General features: G+C 42.3%; 3 protein-coding genes across 7 annotated transcripts in view; 1 reads left to right on the forward strand and 2 right to left on the reverse strand.

The window, feature by feature from the left end:
- LOC123723694 (zinc finger protein 34) overlaps positions 1-2,110 on the reverse strand; it is a 48,868-nt gene extending 46,758 nt beyond the window's left edge. For 2 of the 3 annotated variants that reach the window (XM_014195004.2, XM_014195011.2), the window contains exon 1: positions 1,538-2,110. In XM_014195004.2, the coding sequence (XP_014050479.1) occupies positions 1,538-1,832 (295 nt within the window). In that variant the 5' untranslated portion in view covers positions 1,833-2,110. The remainder of the gene's footprint in view (positions 1-1,537) is intronic. The other variant, XM_014195008.2, reaches the window with a different exon arrangement.
- The window catches only part of LOC106602437 (oocyte zinc finger protein XlCOF29-like), a 395,249-nt gene that overhangs the window by 116,083 nt on the left and 261,458 nt on the right, over positions 1-17,708 (forward strand). The gene's annotated exons all lie outside the window — the stretch shown is intronic.
- LOC106602447 (oocyte zinc finger protein XlCOF29-like) lies at positions 3,570-12,390 on the reverse strand. 3 transcript variants are annotated; one of them, XM_045717544.1, is made up of 6 exons: positions 11,184-12,386; positions 10,299-10,429; positions 9,920-10,096; positions 7,759-7,858; positions 7,336-7,447; positions 3,570-7,093 (listed from the first exon to the last, which is right to left on the reverse strand). In XM_045717544.1, the coding sequence occupies exons 1-4, from the start codon at positions 11,443-11,445 to the stop codon at positions 7,775-7,777; spliced, it is 654 nt and encodes a 217-aa protein (XP_045573500.1). In that variant the 5' UTR covers positions 11,446-12,386; the 3' UTR covers positions 3,570-7,093; positions 7,336-7,447; positions 7,759-7,774. The 3 variants fall into 3 exon arrangements, with proteins under 3 accessions (XP_045573500.1, XP_045573499.1, XP_014050577.2); XM_045717543.1 differs by lacking the exons at positions 3,570-7,093; positions 7,336-7,447; positions 7,759-7,858 and having other exon boundaries at positions 8,210-10,096; positions 10,949-12,390; XM_014195102.2 differs by lacking the exons at positions 3,570-7,093; positions 7,336-7,447; positions 7,759-7,858 and having other exon boundaries at positions 8,210-10,096; positions 11,184-12,388.

Genomic DNA, 17,708 nt, shown 5'->3' on the forward strand with positions numbered 1-17,708 from the left:
AAGGCATTGCATCCCAGTGCTAGAGAGTTCACTACAGATGCGAGTTCGATCCCAGGCTGTGTCGCAGCCGGCCACAATCCCCGAGACCCATGAGACGGCGCACAATTGGCCTAGTGCCATCCGGGTTAGGGGTGGGCTTGGCCGGTTGGGATGTCCTTGTCCCATCGCGCGCTAGCGACTCCTTGTGGCCGGGCGCATGCACGTTGACTTCAGGTCGCAAGCTGTACGGTGCTTCCTCTGACATATTGGTGCGGCTGGCTTCCGGGTTAAGCGTGCAGTGTGTCAAGAAGCAGTGCGGCTTGGCGGGTCGTGTTTCGGAGGACACACGGCTCTCGACTTTCACCTCTCCCGAGTCCGTACGAGAATTGCAGCGATGGGACAAGACTAACTACCAAATGGATATCACAAAATTGAAAAAAATATATAAATAATGAAAAAAAGCATACCAACAAAATAAAAAATAGCTCTTCCCATGTGAAAATGTTATGGGATTTGCTCCTTTTGTCTTTGTTGGTAGGCCTACATTATGCTCAAATAGCCACAAAAGCCTATTGGCTGCTGTCTAAAACTGTAAGGGTAAAGCGTCAGTGTTCACTGTAAACGCACGTTGTAAGTTGGACAAAAGTCTCAAAACGTTCCAAGTTTCCCCTCAAAAGTCCAAAAATTTGCTCAGTGCGCCAAAACATTAGAGGCGTTGCTTAATTTTTTATGCAATTTTTTTAACCAGGTTTGCTGTTCACTTCCGCTATATGAGATGGGAGTTCCATGCAATCATGGCTCTGTATAATTCTGTACATTTCCTTGAATTTGTTCTGGATCTTGGGACTGTGAAAAGACCCCTGGTGACATGTCTGGTGGGGTAAGTGTCGGTGTCAGTGCTGTGTGTAAGTTGACTATGCAAGCAATTTGGAATTTAACACACTGTTTCTTATTAAAACGAGAAGCGATGAGAGACTAGCATGCATAGTATTGAAATTAGCCCTCTGATTACAGTGAAGAGAAAAATGTGCTGCTCTGTTCTTGGCCAGCTGCATGTTAAAATTTGCTCAATGCTGAGTCTTTCATATTGTGACGACCCTGGGTTTATAAGCGCGGAAATCGACTCTGCCGCTCGAGCATACTTTTGCGGCACAGTCGATAGCGCGCCGGACTTTGGGCTTGAAGGTCGAGGGTTCGAGACCTGCTCCCTGCCTTCTGTTTCATTACAATATGCTATCTGGGGGAACCCGATCACATGGGGCCAACAACCCTAAACATTTGTATTATTTTTTATCTGTAAATACAATTAAGTAAATCAAAAATATGGTTAGAATATTGTCTTTGTGCGATAAGTATTTCTTATTAATTGACCTGCCTGGTAAAATAAGCGTAACATGGAAAGAAATTCACGATAGCTAGCTAAGTAATCAGGGGAAGTATGGCACGCTATCCAAAAACTGACCAAGACCCAACTCTGGGTAAGAAATCTGAACACATGCGCAGAAGGGAACGGGACGACAGACCCCGCAGCTTCGGCCTTCTTCAAAATGTAGCTTACCTCTCGTCATTCCTCTGTATCGGTCGAGGATCTTGACACTACTAGGACGACTGGCGAGGACGCGCTCTCGCGTTGTCCTCTCTGCGCGCTCCCGTGTCACCTTCAGTTCAAGTAGCTGTAGTTTCCTCCGCAATGCCCTGTTTTCTTTCTGGCTTTGAGTCATTTCCAAACGAAACACTGCATAATCATCGTCTACGAGTTTACAGATTTCTGCAACGGCTGCATTTGCTAGCACCTCCATAACGGAGGCTATTTGAGTGTGAAAAACCAAAACGTTAGAGTTACAGGTAGCCATTGTTAGCCGCTAGCTAGCGTTAACTATATCACCTATATCAACCAAGTCCTGTCTTCAACGCTACTTAAACATTACCCGGGGTACATAAGTAATGCTGTGCAGTTAAATTAGTGATATTTTGAGTTCCAAGGTGTTAATAAATGTCTAAATAACAAAAGAACCGCTAACGTGGAAATAGTTTTTGGTCACTGTTCCCTTCCGTTTACTACTTCTTCGTGTGGTTTCCCGGCAGACTAGACGCTTTTGCTGCGTATTGCTGCCTTTCACAGTTCGGAAAGTGCATTGCACATTTGTACAAAAAAATTGGGGGGAGCGGGGTCGAGGCAATTGCACCACCATTTATTTCGTGTTAGAGCGCCTTCATTATACCTCGATGTATAGAGCTCTCCAGCTCGTAGTCCTAAAAAAACGGAACGAGTTACCTCTGGTTCATTCAGCCATTCATATGGGGAAAGGCTTGGGAGGTTTTGTTCTCGGAGGTAATATCAGTTAGTTAACATGACCTTTATGAATTATGAAGCCTTTGTGCCTTTTTTTTTTTAAATTACATAAGTGCTTAAAAATTCACAAATAGTGATGTTAGGCAAGGTATACAATTTGATTTAGGTAAGAATGTCTTATTTTACCAGCCACGTTGCGAGCATTACATTTGCGAATAAAAAATAGTAAAAAGTATGAGCATATGTGCGAGTGGCGATTTATTGTAGAAAAATGCTGCAGTAGCGGTTCAAAGTATTTCTGCTGTTTTGTGTCAAAGATGTTAATCGCACAAAGAAATACGAATCCTACATCCCACATCAAGACGCAACACTGCCTGGCAATAGAGCTGTGCGCTATGATAGATTCATTTTTGGAGGCGCTATCCACAGGCATAAAAGTTTATCTAATTTACTCTAAAGTCTACAAAGTGAGACTTTGTCCTCATGTTCTTGGCAGTTCACATCGTTTTGTTCATAAGCTCGGTTGTTTTTCAACTTTAGTTTGAGTCTGCTGCTTGAAATGATAGCGAAGAGACGCCCTAGTCAGATCCTAAATCTCAGACACAAGTGACCATTACCACCGTAACCTCCCAACAGTAAAGAGGCAGCTGAACATTTTGTCACATCTGATATTTTGGTTAAAAGACTGAAGTCACATCTTATGAAATTGAGCAATATACCACATTACTTCTTACTAATACATTTCTTGTTTTAAAAACATTACAAAGCACGGTCATCCGTTTTTATTATCTAATTATGGCGCTAAAATATTTTGACTGGTAAAAATACATCTGTGGCTGGTAGTTTTTCTCTCGACCCGACAGAGGCTGGTGACCCAAAAAGTACATTTTAAACTTCTCTACTGCTACTACCAATTCAATCTTCAGGGATTTCCATTCCATCTGTGCAGTACAATTAAAGGGATACTTCAGGATACTACTTCCCCAGAGTCAGATGAACTAGTGGATACCATTTTTATGTCTCTATGTCCAGTATGAAGGCAATTAAAGTAGTTTTGCAAGCCAATGCTAACTAGCTTTAGCACGATGACTGGAAGCCTCTGTATCTGCTAGCATGCTCTCCACGAACTGTTCTCCCACTGGGTCCAAGTCATCTCTGGCATTTTCCTGATAATTTGGGTGAGGCTTGGAAGCCTTCACCTCACATGTTGGCGCAGGTTCTACCTATTCACTTTCCTCAGGCTCAATTTCTGAGAGTTCATCTGTCGACTGCTCAGGGTTTTCAGGAGAGAAACATGTAATTACACTGAAGACAAAGCATTTTATTTGTTGGCGTCATAACTCAAGGGCTGGGTTAAATGAAAAAGGTATTGCGCACTGTTCTTTGAATTACGGTACAGCTTATTACGTTACATCAAATCTCCTTTGATCACCATTTTTCAAGCTCGGAGCTGATTTGATTAGAAAGAACAGTGTGTTAGCAAGAATACAGTAGAAAATAATAGAATTACTTTATTCCATCTAAATTACCTCAGTTAGGTAAATAAGGGTTAATGAGGGGTATGTGGTTAATTACCCTCTTACCCCAAGACACTTCACATGATAACTATAATAATTCAGCTAAAGAATGGTTCCCAGAAAACCCCTGTGTACATCGCAAGCCACACTGCTACAATGTCTCCCCATTGTGGACACTCCTGTGTCAGACAAGGTTACTCCCGAAGGAGAAGCTCTTGTAAAGGCGTCAGCATTCTTCAGTTCGGGTGGCGCCTAACCGAACAAATGTGCTCGCATACTCCCTTAGGACCTTCGCTTTAAAAACTAGGAAAAAAAACAGCAATAGTACTGTTTGTCCATTTTGAGACGCTGTAGCCAGTATACACCCTCAAAATAGTTAGTTAATCTAAGATAACTCAAGAAATCTGTCATTAAATTGGACGCTTTTGCCGAGATCTTAGTCGCGCAATTTCACAGCCAAGATGTTTGGTGCTGTATATCTCAATGAAAAAAATGTGCACGACAACTAGTCGTCTCTCGTTGAATGACAAAGACTAATGAAGAAGCTCTACTGTTGACCAGTCACCAACGAAGGGGCGTAGACTTCGGCTTGCCTCATAATATATGCACAAACTCTTCCAAACTGTTTTGGCTGGGAAGCATGCGGACACCTTAACACAGTTTACAATTGAAGGGCCTCTCCTTGGTGTGAACGGTCTGGTGGTCCTTCACATAGTTCGCCTCAGCGAAGCGCTTTCCACATATGGGGCAGGCGTGTGGCTTGTCGGCGCCCGTCCTAATGCTCGGCCTCCCATGTTGTGACCCAATAACACCAGAGGTGGTTCAGGTGGTTAGTCTTTGAGCTCCCTCCTTGACTGGATGTTGTTTGGATTGTGTGCTGTGTTATAGGCTATGTACCTCTTCTGGTGAACGTGCAACCTGACCATGTCTGTATTGGTGGGGTAACCATGAGGTAAATGAGGAAGGCTAGACATAGGTCCAGCATCAGACTTTCTATGAACCCAGTCACCAGGCATTAAACAAGACCCTGTCAGAGAAGACAGACTTGCTGATAGACTACCACCAGTCTCTGTGAAGGCTGAAGCCCAGGGTGGGGCCACAGTCTCTCTGATAACCACCAGGACTGAGGTTGTTCTGTCCACTGGTTGTGTGCTGGTGAAGTCTCTGTCCCTCGTGATTTGGACCAGGTTCTGACTTAGGAAGGAAGAGGGACGGTTTCTGATCCAGAGTCCTGGTCCGGGGTCAGGTTTTGTGACCAGCCGCTTCAGAGGTCAAGTCTCTCCCACCAGCAACACCGGATATCAGCAGGTACTCATGGACTGCAGACTGTAAAGACAAATTGAACAGAAAAGCATAAAGGTTTATATAAGAAACTCTTTGCTGTACACACAGAAACAACATATTATAAAACTTTAACCACAGTCAAGCCCATTTCTAACACTGATTCAAGTACCTAAAAATAGTCATTGGAGTTCATAAAAAATAATGGCAATGTGTTGACTCAAAAATTAAGTATGTTTTGGTTCGACTGAGATAAGGAAAAAATGTATTTAAACAAAATGGTCATATGCTCACATAACATGAAGTAACATAATTTTATTGCACAAAACGATAGGTAGAATAACTTCTCACTATGGTAACACTTTACCTTTTCTGTAAATATGGTACCCTCACTTTTGATAATTCACATTTATAACACTGTCATTACATTACACACTACTTAATGTCAAGTAAATATAGGCACTCATTTCCTCATTATAAAACACCAGCATCAAACAACTGGACAAGATTGTCACTTTTCATCAGTGAAGCATTTTTACAGACACCATCACACCAACCATCACATCATCTACTCTGCCTCATCATACTCATTCTTTCCTCAGTTCACCTCATCCACGTTCCTACTACTACATCCCAAACCAATAGAATGAACTACAAACTAACAAGTACTACATTACATATCACACTATACATGGGCCGTGTGCATTTTCTGCTGGTGTATCCTGAGGTAGTTCCTCTCTGAGAACCTCTTCCCACTGTCTATAAAGGCAAACGGCCTCTCTCCCTTATGGACCTTCAGGTGCATCTTCAGCTGATGCCTTTGAGAGAACATCTCACAGTTGGCGGCCGAAAGATTTTCAACCCCGTGTGCATCCTCTGGTGGATCTCCTCCTGTTTGGGGAAACTGAAGACTTCCCACAGAATGAACATGGGAAGCTCTTCTCTTTGCCACCAGATCTGCTGATAGCGTTACTACTACTGTAATTTGTCAATGGGCTTGTGTAGCCATTTAGTGTTGAGGCACTGGCATTGTCTGAGGTCTGGTTTAACATTAGGAGAGTGTGAGGAGGATGAAGGTCAGGGAGTGTCTGTGTTGTCACAGGGTCCATGTTCCAGTTGATAGATCCTATAGAAGGCAGGCTGAAGGCAGCACCTGTTAGGGGGTTAACCTGAGGCACCATCAGTCTCTCTGAATCACAACTATAGGAGCAGGACGAAGCATCGCTAACCGAGTCTCTGTCTGGTCTCATATGGACACCTCCCCGTCCCCGCAGACCAAATCTACGCCTCGCCCTGGTCTCAGGCAGTCTGTTGTCATGGAGACTAAATTTGGTTTTTGTTTTGACTGTCTGTTTCTGGTTGTGGTTAACAGTGTTGTTCCAGAGCCCAGAGTTGAGGAAGCTGTCTAATCCACTGACCTCATCGATGTCGCCTCTGGTCCTGGCCTGCTTGGTGATGTCATCAAAAATCTCTGAAGCTGGAGTCTTATATCTCCCTCTCTAACTTTAAGCATCAGCTGTCTGAGCAGCTTACCGATCACTGTACCTGTACATAGCCAATCTGTAAATAGCACACCCAACTACCTCATCCCCATAGTATTACTTACCCTCTTGCTCTTTTGCACCCCAGTATCTCTACTTGCACATCATCATCTGCACATCTATCACTCCAGTATTAATGCTAAATTGTAATTATTTTTGCCTCTAGGGCCTATTTATTGCCTACCTCCCTAATCTTCTACATTTGCACTCACTGTACATAGATTTTTCAATTTTTCTTTTCTTTTGTGTTATTGACTGTACATTTGTTTATGTGTAACTCTGTGTTGTTGTTTCTGTCGCACTGCTTTGCTTTATCTTGGCCAGGTCGCAGTTGTAAACGAGAACTTGTTCTCAACTGGCCTACCTGGTTAAATAAAGGTGAAATAAAAAAATATAAATAAAATCCCCAGGGGCCTTGGTCGCACAAGTCTGGGAATCCAAGATGGCCGCCCAGTCTCCTCTGTTAGCCTCCAACCAACCACCTGCAGGAAGAGGTTAGAAAATAGACTTAAAAAACATGGCAGAGAACTTTTCATATAAAGTTTTTTTTGGTCAATTATCTGGTCAAATTCATACATTGTGTGTTTTTGTTTTCAAACATACTTTAAGTTGTATATTATGTCGATGCCATTTTATGAATGAAGAAAAAAATAATAGCCAGGATTATCACTATTCCCATTGAAGATCTATTACTGTATGTAGGCTATATGTATTTCTCCCTTACCCTGCTCCCCCATCTTTAGTCCACTCAGCAGGTCAATGCTCTCTTGTCCATCTTCTATTGTCTCCTCTTTGACCAGCAGCAGATCAGGCTTCCCATCCTCCATCTCTACTGACTGTAAGAGATACAGAGTGAGAAGATGTTGGATCAAGAAATATGATATGAGCACCCTGCTATGGAGCATCTTCTGATTGGGTAATGAGGCATTTCTATGAGTACTATGCAAACATGTTAGTTGATTTGATACTATGCAAACGTGGAGATCGAATATCTTTCCATATAATCTTATTCATTATGATTTAAAAGGCAAAACTGATCCTAAATCAGCACTCCTACTTTGGAGAGGCTTTGTGAATATGGGCCCTGACCTAATATCTAAAGACAGTAGTTCACAGTGAGACTGTATGTGGTCCTGTGCTGCTTAACTGGTTCCTCTGTGGGTTCAGGAAGTGTAGTCTGGTTGTCCTCCATGACCATGGTGCGCCAGACCCTCCTTCTTCACCAGCAGCACCTCTGGACCCTCCTCCTGGAAGAGACAGGTGATAGATCACACAGACATACACTCCCTCATGTACAGAGATACACACACTTTCAACATGGAGTGTTTACCCATCCCCATTACGTTTGAGTCCTATACTGTAGTTACAGAATGACTTCATTGTTGTTAAACCCATCATGGTGGACATAAAAAGTCGCTTTTAGTCATCATTAGACAAAACTGATTAAACTATTTTGACGTGTACAGTAGGTGTTTGTTATTGTGTGGGTATGTGCAAGTATATTTAGTAAGTGTATATTGGTTATAAAGCGCTATCTGGTGTTTGCAGAATAGGGTGAGATCAGATGTGATGTATACTAAAGAGAGTCTCAAAAGTCAGACTGAAAAGTCCCATTTTGGGTTTATTAAAGATGAACAAGTTTTAAATACACCATATGAAAACCACATATACACATGCCTCAAATAGAAATCATCATGAACTTGATAAACTGCATAAAATGTAATAATGTCCTTATTATAAGTGTTTTAGGATTTTTTTTTTGTAGTTGAATGGAAGTAATTAAATAGTTATGTCAACATATAACCCACACAGTACAAACACAAGATGTAACAGACTTTTTAGGTGTATATATGCCTTATATATTACACAATGTCTGGATGCAATATTCTACCCAGGAATATTCAACACTTTAATATGTTGCTCTCATTTTTCCAAATGCATCTGTGGATCCTTTCTGCTGATGAGAATGAAAATTCAACTTTGCCTTTAATGCAGGGTTTGAGCTAAACATCAGAAGCTATCGAGTGGAATGGTTACTTTCTATGTTATAGAGTGGAATGGTTTTTCTGCTGGTGTATCCTGAGGTAGCTCCTCTCTGAGAACTTCTTCCCGCAGTGCGTACAGGTGAACGGCCTCTCTCCCGTGTGTACTCTCTGGTGCCTCTTCAGGTCACCAGTCTGGGCGAAGCGCATGTGACACTGGGCACAGCTGAACGGTTTCTCCCCTGTGTGGACCCTCTGGTGCCTCTTTAGGTTGCCAGCATGGGTGAAGCACATGTGACACTGGGTACAGCTGAAGGGTTTCTCCCCTGTGTGGACCCTCTGGTGGATCTCCACCTTCTGGGAGCAGCTGAAGCCTTTGTTACAGAACATGCAGAGAAACCGCTTCTCTTTACCGCCCGGTGTTGCTTGCCCTCTCCGCGCCTTGGCTCTTTGGTCTTTTGAGTTCAATACCTGATCGAAAAGAACCTGGCCGTGTGAATCGGAAGGTGCCATCGACGTGGACACTGGGTGTAAAGGGGAGTGGGTTGCAACATTTAGATTTGTCTCTAAACTTTCCCTGTAATCTAAGAAGTCACTAGTGTTGCCTTGCGAGTGTCCTTCTCCTAAGTGAGTCTCGTCTGCATTCCAGTTAGCCAGTTTCTCTTTCCCGACCGTTGTTGCTCCCCCTCCACGAGCCTGGGCTATAGCCCTATCGTTTAAATGTAATACCTGATCGAAAATCACGCGGCCGTGTGAATCGGAAGGTGCCATTGATGTGGACACTGGATCGCAATCCCTGAACGTGTGTAAAGGGGAGTGGGTGGCGACATTTAGATTTCCCCTGTAATCTAAGAAATCTCTGCCCTGTGAGTGTCCGTCTCCTAGGTGACTATCTGCATTCCATGTGGGAGGAGCGTCGCCCTCCACTTTCACAGTAACCTCATCTATGACTATAACCTCCCCCTTCTTATCTAGGCACCCTTCAGAGTATACACTACTACTGTACCGATTCCAGTCCCCTCTAGACAGATCAGTCTGGGTCTCTAAACCCAAGGGCATGTTGCCAGGGTTCATCTCTGTAGTGTAAGAACAAGACGGATCATCAACGCCAGTGTCTAACGCATCACCATCACCATCTCCACAGGAATTAACTGTCCCCTGGCTCTGGTGAAATACCGGTAAATACTCTGAGCCTGGAGCAGGAACACAGCCCAGTCTCTCGGAGTCTGATCGGTGGTTAGGTCCTGTATGTAAGAGCCTTTGTGTTACAGTTAAAGTCTCTGTCTCCGTCTCTGTCTTGAGGATGGCGTTCGGCGTTCCACTGACCTCCGTGATGCTGCATCGGGTCCTGGCCTGGGACGCGGCGGTGAGGTCCTCGGTGGCTACAGGGGGCGCCACTCCATGCGCTGCTCCAGTCTGGATGTCTCTGCTGTGCCGTGGGTCCTCATCTCCTTCGGACCTCTCCAGCTTGACCCCATGACCTGCAGCTTCTGCATTTGCAGACTGACACAAGAAGAGGGTAGGTTGTTACCAGTACATTAGTATAATTGGATAATAATGTCATAGGGAAGTCTCACAAGCTCCCCCTATGGCAGAGAAATTAGGATGTTACATGTAAGCTAGTGAATAGCTGAGGGGAGCCTTTCTTAAATAAACTGGGCACATTTGATGTACTGTAATTTTGATGTAATACTATTACACTAACCTCTATCATGACAACATGCTGGGTTGAGGTTCCACTCCCCTCATTAACAGTGATTGGTTGGTCATCTCTCCATGTATTGTGTCCCGTTGGCTTCACAAAGCTCCTGTGGCCTCCAGTGAGATGTCCTTCACCTGAGAGAGTGATTGGGGGAAAAGAGGTGGTTAGGTTAGCTACTGTCAATGCTTAATGCTTATACTGTACACTATTGACAGTTTTGACACTGTGTAGAATTGGGAAGAATTTAAGGTAAAACAACTTCTTGATATACTATTTATAGATCAATTTATTATGGTCCATGCATCAGTTTTTTTAAGCAGTAAATGTTTTATCTGTCTAGAATATGACAGTGTATATTTCTGCAAGTTAACTAAAGGATCATTATTGCATACTAACTAAAAACTGACCAAGACCCAATTCCAGTTAACCTAGCCTGGAAACTCGATTTTGAATTTCATTCAATTCTACTTCAGACACAAATTAGCATTTGGATCAGGAAAGTTTATTCTCACGACCTTTACACGACAGTATGTTGAATACAGTTATATTTTAAGTTACTTTACCGCTTTGGGTGATAAAAGCGCTGGTAGTGCATTCATATTTTTTAAAGTTGACGTAATCATAATTTCCTATATATTGTCTAACATTCCTACCTGCAAAAGGACCAACTGCACGGACAACCGGCAAAGTAAGTACAATTATTTTATTCAGCATTCTGGCTTGTAGAGGTCCTGAAAGAAAACGTTCCTGATCCAGACGCTCATTTGGCGTGGACTCCAATGTCATGAAATTCAACATCAGGTCTCCCAATAATGGTTAACACATCTAAAGTCAAACATGTGCAGATTTGAACGGGGCGACAGGCCCCTCAACCTCGGCAAAATGTACCTTTTGCCATTCCTCTGTATCGGTCAATGATTTTGACGCTACTGGAACGACTGGCGAGGACGCGCTCTCGTGCCATCTTCAGTTCGAGTAGCTGTAGTTTCCTTCGCAACGCACTGTTTTCTTTCTGACTTTGAGTTATTTCCAAACGAAACACTGCATAGTCGTCGTCTACCAGTTTACAGACCTCTGCAACGGCTGCATTCGCTAGCACCTCCATGATGGAGGCTATCTGAGTATGAAAAATCATACAGTTAGCTAACATTAGCAGCTAGATAGTTAGCGTTACCTAGACAACAGATCTATCAACCAAGTCCCGTCTACAGCGCGAATTAAAGACTACCAGGGGTAAGTATATGATGCTGTGCAGTAAAATGAGTCATATTCTCAGTTCCAGGGTGTTAATACATGTCTAAATAACAATATAAACGCTAACGTGGAAATTTGTCTTGGTCATTGTGCACTTCCGTTTACACTTCTTCAATGGTTTGGCAACGAACTTCAGTGATACATTACCGCCACCAACTGGACTGAAGTGTGTACCAGAGACAGGGTAGGTCTAAAGTTGAACCCTACCCAATTAAACTGTTCATCATGGATATCATTTGCAAATCATTTGATTTATTATTTTCCTGGACTGATGGTCATAGTGCTTTCAAGACAACTGGGAACTACAGATCAAATCATGACCTCAGTGATCTTCAGGTCTAAAAGTCAGAGCTTTAGAAAGATGCCCGAGTTTCTGGCTTGGAATTCATGGTTGGATGGGGACACTGTCTTCCACTTGATGCCAAAACGATTGGAAAAAAATAGATGTAGTTGTAGGAGGGATTCCGAGTTCCTAGTTGTTTTGAACAAGGCATTAGTCTCAGCGTAGGGAGGGAGAGAGCAGCAGAGGGTCCACCTCTCGCAATCCCAGCTCTCTCCTTCTGTTCCTCCGGTGAGACTGACCAGAGAGAGGGGACACTGTCTTCCACTTGATGCTGAAACTTGTTTCACCCCTCACCTACCTCGTGCCCAAATTTATACTGTTCCTATGACCAGAGAAAGTGAAATATTCCTTGATATTAAAAATAAACACGACGAGCTGCTAATAATAATAAAAACACAGGGCTATCGATACACTTCGCTACTCATTCATAGCAGCTGCAGCGTGAGTGGAAGTAGGGAGAAGCGTGTTTTGCAACAGTGTTGACAGTGCTGAATAAAATCTTAGACATGAACTCACTCATAAAAACAGCAGCTCTTTGCTGTATTCTTTGAAAGTCTCTCTCTGGTAATGGTTTTAAAAGTTATGAATTCTCTTGTATCAAACTTTGCTGTGGCTGGGGTCGTTATTTGAGCTATTCGATTGGTAATTTGAACTATTTGATTGGTCACCGCAGTAGGCGCACTCGATTTAGCCACAGATCTCCGGGTCCGCCAGGTAGGCCATCGGGGTAGGCAGAGTTAGTCTTTTCAGACAAATTAAATGGTTCAAAATGGGAACACTTTGCCAACCCAGCGCGCACTGCTTCTGAATCAAGTGCACCTACCACTAACAGCGCGAAATAAAAGGAGCGCAGGCCTTTATGTTTGGTGATTGACTAGAAATGCCTTGAAGATCGGCCAGTTGATCGCGATCGACCTGTTGGTGACCACTGGTGTAGATGAAGGGAAGGAGACAAGGCTTAAAAATCCTTCTTTAACCTAAGACAATTGAGACATGGATTGTGTATGTGCCATTCAGAGGGTGAATGGGAAAGACAGAATATTTAAGTGCCTTTGAACAGGGTATCGTAGTAGGTGCCAGGCACAACGGTTTGTGTCAAGAACTGCAATGCTTCTGGGTTTTTCAAACTCAACAGTTTCCCATGTGTATCAAGAATGGTCCACCACCCAAAGGACATCGAGCCAACTTGACAACTGTGGGAAGCATTGGAGCCAACATGTGCCAGCATCCCTGTCGAACACTTTTGACACCTTGTAGAGTCCATGCTCTGGGGTGTTCCTAATATACACTCAGTGTAACGTTTTAAGGATAATTGTGACTTTTGTGATCGAGGCCCCAAATTTCACACACAACTAGCTATAGTGTCATGACAGATTTGACATATTACCCCCTTGGCCGCCAACCAGCTCCATGGGACTATATTAGACAGGATTCACATGGCCATATCTATCTATCAGTTGAAGTCTCGGAAGTTTACATACACTTAGGTTGGAGTCATTAAAACTTTTTTCAACCACTCCACAAATTTCTTGTTAACAAACTATAGTTTTGGCAAGTCGGTTAGGACATCTACTTTGTGCATGACACAAGACATTTTTCCAACAATTGTTTACAGACAGAGATTATTTCACTTATAATTCACTGTATCACAATTCCAGTGGGCCAGAAGGTTACATACACTAAGTTGACTGTGCCTTTAAACAGCTTGGAAAATTCCAGAAAAGGATGTCATGGCTTTAGAAGCTTCTGATAGGCTAATTGACATCATTTGAGTCAATTGGAGGTGTACCTGTGGATGTATTTCAAGGCCTACCTTCAAACTCAGTGCCTCTTTGCTTGACATCATGGGAAAATCAAAAGAAATCAGCCAAGACCTCAGAAAAACAATTGTAGACCTCCACAAGTCTGGTTCATCCTTGGGAGCAATTTCCAAACGCCTGAAGGTACCACGTTCATCTGTACAAACAATAGTGCGCAAGTATAAACACCATGGGACCACGCAGCCGTCATACCGTTCAGGAAGGAGATGCGTTCTGTCTCCTAGAGATGAACATACTTTGGTGCGAAAAGTGCAAATCAATCCCAGAACAACAGCAAAGGACCTTGTGAAGATGCTGGAGGAAACCGGTACAAAAGTATCTATATCCACAGTAAAACGAATCCTATATCGACATAACCTGAAAGGCTGCTCAGCAAGGAAGAAGCCACTGCTCCAAAACCGCCATAAAAAAGCCAGACTACGGTTTGCAACTGCACATGAGGACAAACAGCATACTTTTTGGAGAAATGTCCTCTGGTCTGATATAGAACTGTTTGGACATAATGACCATCGTTATGTTTGGAGGGAAAAAGGGAGGCTTGCAAGCCGAAGAACACCATCCCAACTGTGAAGCACGGGGGTGGCAGCATCATGTTGTGGGGGTGCTTTGCTGCAGGAGGAACTGGTGCACTTCACAAAATAGATGGCATCATGAGGTAGGAAAATGATGTGGATATATTGAAGCAACATCAAGACATCAGTCAGGAAGTTAAAGTTGGTCGCAAATGGGTCTTCCAAATGGACAGTCACCCCAAGCATACTTCCAAAGTTGTGGCAAAATGGCTTAAGGACAACAAAGTCAAGGTACTGGAGTGGCCATCACAAAGCCCTGACCTCAATCCTATAGAAAATTTGTGGGCAGAACTGAAAAAGCGTGTGTGAGCAAGGAGGTCGACAAACCTGACTCAGTTACACCAGCTCTATCAGGAAGAATGGGCCAAAATTCACCCAACTTATTGTGGGAAGCTTGTGGAAGGCTACCCAAAACGTTTGACCCAAGTTAAACTAATTAAATGCAATGCTACCAAATACTAATTGAGTGTATGTAAACTTCTGACCCACTGGGAATGTGATGAAAGAAATAAAAGCTGAAATAAATCATTCTCTCTACTATTATTCTGAGATTTCACATTCTTAAAATAAAGTCGTGATCCTAACTGACCTAAGACAGAGAATATTTTACGAGGATCAAATGTCAGGAATTGTGAAAAACTGAGTTTAAATGCATTTGGCTAAGGTGTATGTAAACTTCCGACTTCAAGTGTACATAAATAATTGGTACCTAAAGCCCAATGATTTCCTAAAATGCTTGAGGGCGTCTGGAGAACACAATAAAACATCCCAAATATGCCATTTACAGTGCATTGCAAAAGTATTCAGACCTCTTGGATTTCATCACATTTTATTGTTACGAAGTGGGATTAAAATAGATTTAATTGTAATTTCTTTGGTCAACAATCTACTCAAAGTACTCTAATGTCAAAGTGGAAGACAAATCATATTTTTTTAAGATATAAAAAATGCTTAACTAAAATATACTCGTTGCATAAGTATTCACCCCCTTTGTTTAGGCAAGCCTAAATTAGTTCAGGAGTAAAGTTTGGCTTAACAAATCCCATAATAAGTTACATGGACTCACTCTGAGTGAAATAATAGGGGTTGACTTGATTTTTAAATGACTAACCCTTCCTCTGTCCCCCATACATTCAACATATGTAAGGTCCCTCAGTCAAGTATTGAATTTCAAGCACAGATTCAACTACAAAGACCAGGGAGCTTTTCGAAAGCCTCAAAGAAGGCCAGTGATTGGTAGATGGGTAACAATAACAAATCAAACATTGAATATCTCTTTACGCATGGTCAAGTAAATAATTATACTGTGGATTTTGTATTAAACCACCCAGACACAAAGATACAGTCGTCCTTCTGAATTGAGCTGCAGGACAGGAATGAAATTGCTAAGGAATGTTACCTTGAGGCCATTGGTGATTTTAAAACAGCTCGAGTTCAACGGCTGTGATGGGAGAAAACGGAGAATGTATTAATAACATTGTTGTGACTCCACAATAATGACCTAAATGACAGCGTGAAAAGAAGAATACAAATATACAGAGTAAAAATATTCCAAAACATGCATCTTGTGTGCAATAAGGCACTAAAGTAATACTGCAACAAAAAAAATTCTGAAAAGAAATAAAAACAATTTCCCTAAGAAAGCCTTATTTTGGGGGAAAATCCAACACCACACTGATTAACTGCCTCCTTATTTTCAAGCATGGTGGTGGCTGCATCATGGTATGGGTATGCTTGACTTTGGCAAATACTGGGAGTTTTTCAGGATAAAAATAAACTGGATGGAGCTAAGCACAGGCAAAATCCTAGAGGAAAACCAGAGTCTGGGAGAGGAATTCACCTTTCAGCATGCCAACACAAAGTCAAATCTTTGTGTTGGCTAAATCTACACTGGAGGAACTTACCAAGAAGACAGTGAATGTTCTTGAGTGGCCAAGTTACAGTTTTGACTTAAATCTGCTTGAAAATACATTGCAAATATTGTCAGCGCTTGAAGAATTTTGAAAAGAATAATGGGCAAATATTGCACAATCCAGGTGTGCAAAGCTCTTAGAGACTTACCCAAGAAGTCTCTCAACTGTAGATGCTAAAGGTGTTTTCTAACGTATTGACTCAGAGAGCTAAATACTTATGCAATGACAATATATGAGTTATATAACTTGTATTAATCTTTGCTTTTTTCTTTTTTTTTTAACTTTGTAACAAAATATGAAGAAATCCAAGGGGTCTGAATACTTTTGCAAGGTACTGTATATGTAATCTTTAAAATGTTAGTAGAAAAGTGCTGAAAAAGTGCCCCAAAAAATCTACCCATATTACGGATTCTTGAATATACAGTACTTTCATCCACATTTTTAGCATTTTCCATTTAAACACAAAGAACAACTGCCCCTACAAACCAACTAATACCTTTGAAAGCAGCCTATGTGGCATCAAGTGTCAAAATGTACAAAGTGTAAATAGGATCATTTTGGTCATAAAGGCATAGAACCTGTGCGTCACAACAAGTAAATTAAGGTTGGGTTTGGATTACAATTATGTCAACAATTCATGCCCCCTTTTGCCTAGTGGTGGAGCTCGTTTTGTATGGCCGGTGCCCCGGGTGGGTGGAGATTTTTTTCACAAGGACCAATGGAAGGGACTAAAATAAGCAAACTCTGGGGCACTGGGCCATGCAAATAGAACTCGACCATTAACACGTGGTGGCAACGTGTTTTCTACAAAAATACTTGGTGAGTTCGCTTTGCGTGGCCCTGGGTCAGCGGAGAGCACTTCTTAGGAGGACCAATGGAATGATCGAAAATGAGCAAACCCCACCCACTTGGAGCACCTGGGTCATGCAAAACAAACTCGCCCACTGGAATGTCTTTCCCAGACAGTGGTTAGTAACATTACCTGCCCTTACTCGGGAAATAGCTACTCTGGTGAAAATGGCAGTCTTTGTCTAGAGAATCATTGTACCATCTAAACCTCTGAAATATATTTTCCCTAACCTAAAATATATTGTATCTGTTTGAAGCTGGTATAAATAGGGAAGCATATAAATAGTGCACATAGAACAGATCTACCGCTTCTTAGACTATCATTCAATGTTAATGAAAACTCTATAACTCACATTTATATGTGAATTTGGTCCAGTCGCCCCAAAAAGTTACACATTGCAGCTTTAAGGTCAGTTACAACTACTTCTGGTACAAAGTCACAGATACTTACAGATCCTTTGGAAATAAATGGTATATGTCTAGAAGGTATTCGGCACAGAGCAATACCAAAGTATTTCATGTAAGAACTGCAGAGGCCATGTGCACCTCACAAAAGACCTCATCCAACTTCAAGGGGCCCATGTCCAGTTTGACATTGCACAGAAAGTCAGCAGGACCATTGGAGAGCAGACAGACTATGAGCTGAAGCCAGAGTCTGGAAA

This window comes from Salmo salar, chromosome ssa04 (genome assembly GCF_905237065.1).
Source record: "Salmo salar chromosome ssa04, Ssal_v3.1, whole genome shotgun sequence".
NCBI classification, from domain to species: Eukaryota; Metazoa; Chordata; class Actinopteri; order Salmoniformes; family Salmonidae; genus Salmo; species Salmo salar.

Bases quoted from the DNA above. Each gene is read 5' to 3' on its own strand.
- LOC106602447 (XM_014195102.2), bottom strand. From the start codon at position 11,445: ATGTTAGCTAACTGTATGATTTTTCATACTCAGATAGCCTCCATCATG. The intron at 10,430-11,183 runs GTACATTTTGCC...TCACTCTCTCAG, and splicing joins ATACAGAGGAATGGCAAAAG to GTGAAGGACATCTCACTGGA. The intron at 10,097-10,298 runs GTTAGTGTAATA...TTCTTGTGTCAG, and splicing joins AGCATGTTGTCATGATAGAG to TCTGCAAATGCAGAAGCTGC.